Below are 12,398 nucleotides of genomic sequence, written 5' to 3'. Positions count from 1 at the left end.
CCTGAACTATTATTTTCCTTTTCCGACGTCCTTGGTGCATTTGTTTTTATTAAGTTTTTTTTCCTTTTTTTTGTTTCTCGCTTCTACCACTATTCAACTTACGCAACAAGGAAATCGAATGTGCATCGGGGAGGACCTTGCCAAGATGCTGATGCTGCTGTTCTCAGTCGAAATCCTTCGACGTTTCGAAATCATTGCTCAGGGAAGCTTGGATTTGGAAGGCGTCACCGGGATTACTTTGGCGCCGAAACGGCAACTTCTTCTGTTCAAGAAAAGGCTTGAATAATTATTTCTTTTTCTGACCTTACTCTACCTTCTCAATACAAACTTTACATATGTTGACATTTCCGGATGTTTATAATAATAGTAATGGCAATTTTACCTTGAAATAAACAATGCCTTTTTTGTTACAATTTGCAACATCCGGAGTTCCCGGAAAATATCCAAAATGTATTTTTAAATAACAATATTGATCTCATTTGTGACTACCTCCAAACTTTTACAAGAGAGTTTTTACAACTTCAATGTTATATTTTATAATAAAAACGTTGATTTATTTTGTGATTTCTTCATATTTCCGGCTTTACCGGACAGTATCTGATATATTTTAATTTTATATTTAATTCTAAAAATGTTGATCTCTTTTGTGACTACCTCCAACTTCCGTGTTTACCAGAAAGTTTTTAAAATTTATTTTTTTATCTTTAGATAAATAATGTTGATTTCTTTTATCACAATATACGACATTACTAGAAATATTTTTAAATTAAAATTTTTGTGACTAGTTTCCGGTTTGACCGGAAAATTTATAAAATTATAATTTTATCATTAAATAAACATAATTTTATGATTTCAATTCAGTTTAAAATTCAAAATAATTGAAAAAATAATTATTTCATCTTGAAAATTATCAAACATTGTTTAAATTTTATTGTTGGTTTCGTAAGGGTGATAAAGGAAAAAAATAGAAAATATATATATATTGATTATTTTTTTATATATAAAATACGATTTATTTTTCCATACTTCATTAACACTGTTTTTTGTATACACAAATTATAAAATAAAAAATAAAACTAAAAATGTGTGTGCTTTTTTTTTCATCCTTCATATACAATACGAATAGGATTTATATTTTGTTAACATCGAGGGTACATTTAGGAGGTATTTATAAGATTATATAATATATATACACAGTAAAATAAAGGTTATGTACAGAATATAATAGTAACGCTAGGATAATTGCGGCCGTCGGATTCGATTGTTCATATTCGCTTTTTTTTCTTCTTTTCATTCGCAGGTTGGGTATGAGGGTAGCAGCAATATGTACAAGAGAAATAAATATATATAAAAAAAATGAGTTTCCCGCGCTTCGGTGGTTGTTCGAAACGCGACGACCTATACTTAAGACTACTAAATTAAACGCTGGTTCATATTAAAATAGGTAACAGAAAAATGTTAATTATAAAAAAAAAGAACAAAACAGTAATTGTAACATATATGTAAAGTAATATGTCAACATGCAATATTATTTTGTTTCCTTTTCTTCTACTTTTCTCGTCGTTTATATTATTTTATGATATAGTGGGCGGAGGTTTCACTCGTACTTTTTTTTCTTAACGTTTCTTGTTTGTTTTTTTTTTACTCTTGACTAGTTATTAATTGTAATTGTATGCTTATAATCGAGTACGTAAGACTAATGAAAACAAAACAATAATGAACACTTTGTATATACGCACAGCCGACTTCTGCTCGGTTGAGTTTTTGCGATCGGAGATCTTTGATAGATTATTTTAATTGCTTTAAATTATGTTTTAATCGAAGACTTAAGTTCTACGAATTTAATTACGAATTCATTAATACGAATTTATATAAAAAGTAATAATATTATGGATGTAGTAAAAGTAAAAGAAGTGCCTTCGGCTAGGAACCATTCTTTCAGTCACCGTGCTCTTAAATTAACAACGAAAATATTATATGTAGAAATAATAATAGCGATAAAGAGTAATATGATATTTAGTATGTGTTGTTAGTTTGATTTGTGTTGTGTTTTTTGTTTTTTTTAGTGACTTCCGGCGGTGCGGATCGTCGTCGTGATTGGATCCGAATCAAAGGGCCTAGGTTTCAGGCTCGTGTTGAACGGGTTCGGATTTATCGTCACGCCGGCGTTACCTTTAAGGTTGGGAAGGGTTTGGCCTTCCGGCACGGTGAGGTCGAAGCTGTGCAGCAGAGAGCTGAAGAATAGGAAGATCTCCATACGGGCGAGAACTTCTCCAAGGCAAATGCGGCGACCGACTCCGAACGGAAGGAAGAACTCTGGTTTGTGGACCTTGCCTTCGGCATCGATGAACCTGGATGGGTCGAATTTTTCCGGTTCGTCCCACAGTTTCGGGTCCATGTGGACGGCGTGCAGCAGTGGCACCACTTGGGCGGTTTGCGGAAGATGATAGCCGTTCAGGTTGAGATCCCTGATGATTGCAATGAAGAAATACAGTTAGTTAATTTGTTCGATTCATGTTTTTTTTTCAAGAGATGACTTACTTTGTTGGAGCGTGCGTGGTTCCCATGGGGACGATGCTGGATATGCGTAGGACTTCTAGGATTGTGGATTCGGTGACGGGGAGGTATGGGAGGTCTTCGAGATTTGGAAGACGTTTTCTGCCGACGATCTGGTCGAGCTCTTCCTGCACGGCACGCATCTTTTCTGGGTGGTGGAGCATGAAGAGGACGCCCCATTGGAGGGATGACTTAATGGTTTCCATGCCGGCCGAGAAGAGGTCGCCCATGATTTGTTGCATTTGACGATCTGCGGTAAGAATATAAAAATTGATTAATTCGCTCTATTTCGTTGAGTGAGTTGATTGACATACCGTGATCGCGACCCTCGAATAATTGATGACCGACGCCTTCCTCGTTAGCCTTTTGGATCTCCAAGAGATAAGTGTCGACAACATCGCGCAAGTGACTAGGATCGAAGGTGCGCCTGTGCTCGTCAATGGTCATTTGTAGGAAAGTAGCCATCTCTTTACGGTTCTATAGAAGAAATAAAATAATTAGTAAATATTAAATCGGATGTAAATCATCTATGACTTACCCCTTCGATCTTCTGGCGAGTTTTCCTCAGACCGGGCAAGTATTTGAGGACGGGGATAAAGAGGGCGGGGCTCATGGATCCGAACAGTTTGAAGCCTTCGTCGATGAGTTCCATGTAGCGTTGGAAGCGGGTGTCGTTGTGAGAGAAGCGGACGGACATGAGGATGTCGCAGATAACGTTTGAGATGGAGATGGCGAAGAAGGAGTTGATATCAGTGGAAGCGCCATTCTGTGCTCTCATCACGATTATTAACTCTTCGACTTCACGCGTGATGCGGCTCTCCATCTGCGCCTTCTTCGAGCCGATGTAAGTCATGCCGAGGTTGCGCAATCTGTCGTGCAGGAAGCGCCTCTGGTCCTTCCACAGTTTACCTTCGGTGTTAATCACGCCTGGAAACAAAAAACGGAAATATTTGAATCATCAGAATCACGATCATCGCCAATGACGACTACAATACAAATAATAATAATAGTAACGACAACAATAATAATAGTCGAGTGCGCGCTGCTGTGACCCAATAAGTGTTATGAAACGCGCGTGCAGCTTGCATTAAAACTGGGTTAACTTCGATTACAAAAATCGGCTTCTGCATGCCTTATCAATCGGTTTGAAGTTGATGCGAGTCAATCTTCGTTTCCTCGTGATATAACAGCGGGCGAAGGAAGGATGACAGGAAACAAACAAGTACAAGAGCAGATTCATGGTAACTTACCGTATCCGCCAAGGATTTTGGTGAACTCGGTGACTGGTCTTCCGGTGAATTCCTCCTTGCGGAAGGTATCGCGGATCATCTTGTAGTCGCTCAGGACAACCATCAGCTGCGAACCTATCCTCATCGAGAAAAGTGTGCCGTACTTGTGGGCCAGGTCTCTATAGTACAGGTGCAGATCGCCCTTGAGAAAGGGCATCGAGCCTATAATGGGAAGACCCCAAGGACCCGGCGGGAGTTTCTTCTCTTCCGATAGGATCTGCAGGATTCGTACGATCATCAGCACCGACACGAAGACCAACAGAACGTTGGAGGACACTTCCCGCGTAATAACACTCCATAGCCACAAGAAGCCGTACACGAACATTTTGATTTAGTTTTGATGGTGACTGCTTGTATTTATTTAATTATATTATTTTCTTGTAATATTCTACACTCGTCGCACTGAATCGAAGAAACGCACGAGCAGCAAGTGAGTATTTAGTCTTCTGGACTTCTCAGTCTATCGGAGAAGACGATTATTTTCTATGTATATATTTTATTATAAAATATATTCACATGTACAACGTACATCTACCAATAAAATAATATATATTTCTATATATTTAAATACACATGCATACAATGCGAGAGCATATATATACTAGTGGTTCTTGCAGTGGTAGTGTGTCGAGTGCACATGAGTGTCAATGCTGTATCAAGACTAAACCAAAACCTTATATACGTTACTCAACCATATGACTTGAGTCATATTGAGTGGGGGGTATTTTAGCATCTTAAAGAGTGCGGGAGGAGCCTACCTGCTGATCCAATCACCACGCAATCCCCTCTCACATCCATTGGTTATTCACTCCAAACGATACTCAACGCCACGCCGGTCGACTGTGTTGTTCCCTCTTCTCCACCGATTATAAAATAAACATCATCATCAAAGTTTTACCATCATCATGATTGCATCCCTCTGGTCTCTTAATCTCCACCTCCGCCACCTCTTCTTCATCATTCATTGAACCTATGGTAGGAAAAGAATCTCATCATTCATGACCTTACTAAAAGAAACGCATTGAAATTAGAGAATAAAAGAAAATTTAAATTTAAAAAAATATACTATTTATTCTGTGTTATTGTTTAAAATCAATTCAAATAGATTTTAATATTGAAATCAAAATGTTTAATAGTTAATAATAACTAAAAATAATTGACTATATACAAAAGGCTATTGACTGCAGTCTTTTCGCCCAAGATTTTGAGAAATAAAATTTACATAAATTGATTCAATTAACATTTCTATAAAAATACAATTAAATTTTATATTTATATTTTAGATCTTAGATATTGTTAGATCAGCAATTCCTAAAGTGGATGATGGTCAATTCAGAGGTAAAGCTTAAGTATTTTATGTTTAACACGAGAGACACATCAAATTTCGTACGCTATTTTGATAACGCGAGTTCAAAATCTTGCGACTCGAAGTTTGACCTTTCTGATTGCAACTTGTGTTAAATCTATAATATACATGAATATGTATATAATATGAAATGCATACTACAAACTCAATGTAAATAAATAAGTGGAAAGACAAACAAAAACTAGTTGGCCAATGCGAATGTCATGAGAAAAAAAAAGACTACAACCGAATCTGTATATAAAAACATTCACCAAATTGGCAACTCCTAACCTTAGCGAATGCATTTATGTTATTTTTTTAATATCATAAAAAACGTTTTGAAAAGAAACAGATTTTTTTTCAATTACTCAACAAGATGTTGAATTTAAAGTAGATATTTGGGTTAAAAAGACAATCTATGAAATAAAATAAAAAGCAAGCATTTTTTGGTTAGCACTTTAAGTTGATTTAAGATAATTTAAGAAAATTTCCTTTTATAAATTTCAAACAAAAGTCATAACAAAATTTTATATTTCATAGATAAAATTGTGTCGCTTATATAAAAAATCATTCGACACTCAGATTAAATTAAGAAAAATCTATTGCTTAGGCAAAAATCATTAAGAAAATAAGAATATTTAATATTATGTAATACAAATTAATATTTGAATTAATTAGATTGCGAATGAAGTTCTAAAAGTCACATTGACAAAAAAAATGTTTCATTAAAATTGACAGAACTTTGATCATAATTGTGATATATTAGATCGTGTCAATTTTGATAGGTTAGATCTGTCAATTTCACAGTTTTCGCATGTTTATATCTTTTCTGTTGTCCACCATGACCTTAGCAAACGGTTGTCCAGCAACAAAACGAACAACAAATGTTGAAGTTACGATCGTCGGATCATTCTGCAGTTTGTGCATTTTTTTTATTATTCAAATTTGATGAGCTTGTCGAATGCGACAATAAATGTTTAAAAATAGCGCAACACACGGCCGGAATGTAGGTGAAAAGATGTAATTGAATTTGTTGTTCTTTTCGCTTGCACACACGCACTATGGACATTACATAACGCGAAAATAAAAATTAACAACGAAGGAAGTCGAAAAAAAATACATCATTCCAGGAATCGAACGCAGCAAAAACAGTGCAGATCGATTCCAACTGTTATCGGTCGTTGCCTTAGTTTCGTTTTTGATGAAACATTTCTAGATCATATATTTTATTTATCGAAAATAGTGTTTTCTTTCTTTTCTCTATTGGCAATGTTGGAAAACAATAAATATTTTGGTTTAATGAACTCTATAAGTACGTGAGGCTTTTATTCCTCGTTACGTACATTTCGTTTAAGTGGGTTCGCGTGGGTCCAAGAAAGAGAGAAAGTCCCATGGCAATCAAGGTTTAATTGCGTTTCGATCCAAAAATAAATATATATTATTGTAATTTGCAAAAAAGTCAGAAGTGGTTTGATTCAATTTTTCAAAAAAAAAGATAAATTTCGTGATGAATCAAAAAATTCAGTGGCGACGACAAAAGTCAAAGAAACAGAGAGAGACAGAGAGAAAGTGAGTGCGATCGTGGGGAAAGTTTTATCGATGGAATCTTTCTTATCCAAAAATAAATAATGAATATATATATAATAAAAAAAAATGAAAAGGGACTCTATGCTTCCTTGTCGGTCAACGACTTCTGTCTCCTACAAAGAAGGAGGAAAATTTCAAAAAGAAAGAGACAGAGCGAGAAAACAAACTAGAACCCAAAAAGGTGTTCGACCCATCATCATTTGTCTCTCTTTCTCTGTTTCAATTCCAGGTGCTCTTTTGTATCGAAAACACTTGCCAACGGGACGTGATAGAAAGCGCTCTTCAAATTTGTCCACTAAACTTCGGTTGCCTAATCCCATTTTGGAAACGAGTATGTTGTCTGAGTCGGTATATCTGCTTTTTTTTTCTTCTGTTTCTCTCTTTCAAATAGTCACAAATCCGCCTGGGCAGAATTGCAAAATGTAGTTTCTATTTTATTTTTAGCGCGCGGAAAACTTTTTGGGGCTTCTTCAAGGCCTACCTCACGCATAAAATCTCCGTGATGACATTTCAATCGATAATTTACAATTTGCAAATCTTAACTCAAAATATTATCTTTCATGACATAGTAAAGTTGCAGCTTTTATGCGTTTTAATGTGTTCCAACAGCATTGAGCATACTGACTAATAAAGAATAAAGATTTTTTAGATAAATACAATATATTTTCGATATAAACAACATTGTTTTGTTAAATTGACCTTTCAGTGCGTTTAAAACAAAAATTCCGTGTTTAAGACTAAAAAATACAGGAACTTTAATTTCATACTGATGTGGCTGCAAAATTGCACCCCTTATAATCAAGTCGCTATGGTAACCGTTTCTATAATCCAAAGTTAAGTCAATCTTAAGTCAAAATATTATCTTTTATGTCACAGTATCCTTAACTGCAAGTAAATCACGTTACATGCGCTATAGTCCGGTTTGAATATATTTGAAAATAAATGTTAAATGACAAAACAAATTAGTATACAAATTTACTTTTTACATATGATTGTTTAATGTGTTCCAACAGTCCGGTATATTGGTATATAGTCCGCACTATGCGAGGTATTGCTAACAGCTCCAGCATTGAGTATACTGTCTAATATTGATATACATCAACTGTTGCTACAATTTCTTTAATTTTCTTTAATAATTATATAAAAATGTTATAGAGCGTTATTGTATTATAAACAAGGAAATAAAGGTTTTTTTTAGATACAATATATTTTTTTTTGTTAAAATATTTGTTAAATACACCTTTAAGTGCGTTTATAAAGAAAATTCTGTGATTTAGACAAAAAAAATACATTCATTCCATACTGGAGGGTTTGAACCGTTTCTACAATCCGATTGTTGTATTTCCTCTTTGTTACTACATTAGTATTTTTGTTTTCTTTACGTTTCCCTTTGCTGCCATTCTTGCGCAACAGGCCCCCCTTCGATTGGGCAATCGAAACGGGGGCCTGCTTATTCATCAAAGAGACACCACGTTCACAATCACAATACGTTTGCGTATGCCTCGGATTTCTTGCGAGGAAAAAAAAACGATCGGTCGGTTAAACACACACATATACGAAAGCGATGTACCAATAGAATAAAGCGCGATTGAATTGGATGGGAAAACGATGGTACATAAAAAAAAGTGTAAGCGAGCACACGCGTGTGTCCAGAAAACGTCCGCCGTTCGGAAATTGAATTAATTGGAAACAATTGCGTCCACGACGTGCGTATGTGTGCAATGGCACGTTTCTATGGTATTTTGAGTAAACAATATAGTGTTATTACGAAAGCGTAGTGAAGACGGGACGTTGCTCTCGTACGAGTATTGCGCATTGTAAGAGAAATATAAGTTGATATACGGAAATGAGCAGAAAGAATAACAATTACATGTTTGTGTTGCATTTCTAGTTGATTTTATTCAATTATTTCTTCCAGGATTCTAAATAAGAAAAAAGTATAAATTTTAATTGATTAGTTTATATTATGGTGCATCCACACTAAATGTGTTTTTTTATACTTGTCGCGATGATTTTTTTTGAGTAAACAATTTTATAGAAATTTACGAAAACACATTGAAGTACGTGTCGTTGCTCTCTTTCGGGTATTGCGTATCGAAAGTGAAAAGAAACGACAAAAATAAGATGTTGTAATAATGAACAACTCTAGTTCAATTTTTGTATTGTTTTTGAGCTTTCAGAAACACTACCCTAGAAAAGCATTAAACTCAATACAGCAATATCTTGCAATCGCTTTCAATATTCTGGACTGTTTGAAAGCGGATTAATCGAGGAACTAAAGAATAAAATTTATACAACAAATTATTTTGTGTACTATTTTTTTAGAATTTATTTTTATTATGTTGAATTAATCGATCGAAGTAGGTAATCATGATTTTCATGTTACTGAATCTGAAATTTTCGTTCGAAATTTTCTACTGATAATTTCAGAAACTTAATTTAGTTTTATAGGTTTCCGAATGGACATATTTAAAGAAAATGTAACGAAAAAGTACAAAAAATACTATTTTTACTTGCAAAATTATATAATTTATTTAAAAAAATGATTTAACCGAGAATTGTAAAAAGATTAAAATAAAAGTACGTCAATTGGTCCAATAAAAGCAACTGGTTTAATATGAATTGTAATAGCAATATTCTATTGATAATTTCACTAATCTCTTAGTTAATTTAGTTTTATAATCTTTTCAAGTTTGCAAACTGCAGCAACTTTAAAATAGTGTATGAACAAATTGGGCTGAACAAATATTATTATTTAACTTCAAATTTATTTTTCATAAAATACGATTGAGAATTGCAAGAAAGTTAAAATAAAATGATGTCAATGACGTATTATTTGTTTTATTCTTTGTTCAACGAAAAAAAAAATTGTTTATATCTTTTGTTTTGATATGGAATATCCAAAATTGGACAACTTTGGCAAATAATTTGATAAAAAAACTATCCCTAATTTTTCACTATTTTATTTGAAATTTTGTAGTAAATTTCTGTTAAGTTTATAACAAAATAATTAAATTCTAATTAAGAAAAGATAATAACTGCTTTACATACAAACTATATCCACTTAGCATTCTATTATTAAAATATTTGCAACACACTAGTCAGCTAATATATAGTAGAAAATCGTTATGCAGGTCAAGTACAATCTAGGAATCGGCGTTAAACGAAGCAGCGCAAAACGAGGTCTTACTGTATACATATCACTTTAATGTCAATCTAAAAACTACGCATATAATCTCAACTTATACTAACAATTTATTAATTTATGAATCTTTACATTTAGCCTTTTTTAAATATTACACACTAACACACTAAATGTAGAAGCAACAGTATCTTTATTTCAGAACTGATAATCAAATTTTCTGGAAAATCAAAGATTTTGTTTGTATTCTGACAGCCGTTTTCTGAGCTGTCACGTCATATTTTCATTTATTTAAAAAGTATATTCCGAAATGTGCGTTGCAAAAAAAAAGATATCGGAAATAGTAATCCAATTGATTTTTATTGATTACAATTTTTGCAGCGTTAAATGCGAATAGTATTTTTTTTGTTATGTAACCGTCCGTAGTTATCGTTTCTGATACGAAGAGGGAACGCTGTGTAGAATTACACAGAGCTCATCGTGAATTTCCTCGAGAGGCCAACAAACCCAAGCGCGAATAGGAAGAATGACAGAGAAACAGGAAAGAAATAATGAAGAAAAAAAACAGCATATGCAACGGGAGAAAATTGAGAGGGAAATGCAGCGAAACAAGAGAGAGTTACGTAAGTGAATGCGTTTTTTTTTGTTGTCGTTTGTTTGTGTGTGTATCTCTTTGTGAATTTGATCTAAATGCGAATATACGCATTATTCATTCAGCGGTATCGGCACGCGCGGAATCGGAATCCCCTTCGCGAGGAAGAAGTTGAGGATCATCGTTTCGGCACGTCCGAACGCACGTGGAGTCGATGAATTATTCCGTCTATAGACTATTATCAACATCCTCATCATCCTCATAACCATTTGTTGTTGTTGTTGATGTTTCTAATAGTTCATCGCACTTAAGAACGCCGAGGCATTCGCGTCCATATTATATTCATTTGTTTTTCCTTTCTTCCTCTTTCACTCCTGTCGCGAGAAGAGGGAAAAGTAACATAATAATAATGTTTGTAGAGAAAATAAGAACCTAGTGCAAAAAAATCGTTGACCCCAAGCACATCATTGAAAGCAAAGCACCTCAAATTCCGCACACGAGAGATTTTGTTTACTCTTTCTTCAAATTATTTATTCTACTACGACTACTGGATTCAGGGAAACTCCTTCTAAACCATATTTACTCTTTCATTTGTTTATTTATTTACCAAGGTTACCATACTTGGTACAACATACGCGTTGGTATTTCAACATTCAGAACAAATTCCAAATCCACAACCGAAGAGTTTATGTGGAATTTTATTCATTGCTTCTTAATTTTGATTAAACCAAGATTAAATTAAAATTTTCCTTAAATCCTGAGGAAATCTTCAGGTTTATTCATTATAACAGTCCAAGTTATTTTTTTGTATTCATTTTGATTGGGATCGAACTGATCTAGTCTAAGACAAGAATTAAACTTAATAAAACATACCTCACATAATTCTTAAAGAATAATACACAACATTCTAAGATTTGATAAACTAGAAATTAATCTCATTAACTCCATTCATCTCAAATCAACTCGATGGAAAGTATTTGTTTAATTTCTTGATTATATGTAGAATATAAAGAGAAAAATTCCAACATGAAAAATTCCATTTATTGTGTAGGATCGTTTCATTTTAGTCTTTTTTAGAGTTTATCAAATCCAAATATATAATTAATTTATAAAACAGTGAAATCTTTAATAATTCAAAATATTTTGTATTATATATATATCCAAAGGGTTGTTCGTAAGTTGAATTTGTTCATAAGTCATAGTTTTTACTTTTCTATATGTTAAAATCTGTATTACTGACTGCATAAATTTGAAAAAATAGATTAAAACAAACAAAATACTTACTTACAAATACTTTTCAATGTAGACATCACAATTATTTAATAAAAAATTACAAAAGAAACAAATGCAATAAAACAGATCGTATATCTTCCAAAAATATTATATTTTATTACAATTATCAATTTTTTTTGGACAGTTAATTTTATATCTCCTAGTAACAAGTTAGAGCTTTTAGAATTTTATTCGTTTGTCCGGAAGTTCGTAATTCGGGGGATACCTGTACTTAGTATATTTCACGGATAGAATAGATGCAGCATAAATTTAAAAATCTCAACTTTTCTTAACTTACAGATTCCACGATCATACTAATTTTGTCTTACCATGACTATGTCTTATAGGAATTGTGTTTTTGTATACATTTCAAAATTCAGATTTTTTGTCTTAAATTCAATATTTATGACACATCAATAACGATGGAAATTTAAATTATTTTCTTTGTTTGTATGTTTATACAGGATTAAGCCTGAAATTCCATTAAAATATTCCGCTGCTTATTAAAAAAGTACTCGCTTTATTGACATAGGTTTGTGATTTGTTGTGCAAATATGCAGTCTCAAGACAAAATCTCTTTTTTTTAACATGAATCTCAGTTTTATCCTGTTATAT

General features: G+C 33.3%; 2 protein-coding genes across 2 annotated transcripts in view; one reads left to right on the top strand and one right to left on the bottom strand.

Moving 5' to 3' along the window:
• The window catches only part of LOC108561833 (cytochrome P450 306a1), a 35,581-nt gene extending 35,094 nt beyond the window's left edge, over positions 1-487 (top strand). Inside the window, exon 7 of the mRNA XM_017919915.1 lies at positions 111-487. Coding sequence (XP_017775404.1) covers positions 111-286 — 176 coding nt within the window. The 3' untranslated portion in view covers positions 287-487. The remainder of the gene's footprint in view (positions 1-110) is intronic.
• An 800-nt stretch (positions 488-1,287) lies between these two features.
• On the bottom strand, positions 1,288-4,456 carry LOC108561832 (cytochrome P450 18a1). The gene is made up of 5 exons (XM_017919914.1): positions 3,807-4,456; positions 3,095-3,483; positions 2,871-3,033; positions 2,542-2,806; positions 1,288-2,468 (listed from the first exon to the last, which is right to left on the bottom strand). Exons 1-5 carry the CDS (start codon positions 4,168-4,170, stop codon positions 2,063-2,065), a joined length of 1,587 nt encoding a protein of 528 aa, XP_017775403.1. The 5' UTR covers positions 4,171-4,456; the 3' UTR covers positions 1,288-2,062.
• Between the last annotated feature and the right edge of the window lie 7,942 nt (positions 4,457-12,398).

This window comes from Nicrophorus vespilloides, unplaced genomic scaffold (assembly GCF_001412225.1).
Source record: "Nicrophorus vespilloides isolate i.1.1-1 unplaced genomic scaffold, Nicve_v1.0, whole genome shotgun sequence".
NCBI lineage: Eukaryota > Metazoa > Arthropoda > Insecta > Coleoptera > Silphidae > Nicrophorus > Nicrophorus vespilloides.
The sequence above is the reverse complement of the archived record's forward strand: the minus strand, read 5'-3'. Positions and strand labels throughout refer to the sequence as shown.

Bases quoted from the DNA above. Each gene is read 5' to 3' on its own strand.
- LOC108561832 (XM_017919914.1), bottom strand. From the start codon at position 4,170: ATGTTCGTGTACGGCTTCTTGTGGCTATGGAGTGTTATTACGCGGGAA. The intron at 3,484-3,806 runs GTAAGTTACCAT...TTTTGTTTCCAG, and splicing joins CAAAATCCTTGGCGGATACG to GCGTGATTAACACCGAAGGT. The intron at 2,469-2,541 runs GTAAGTCATCTC...TGCAATCATCAG, and splicing joins ACCACGCACGCTCCAACAAA to GGATCTCAACCTGAACGGCT.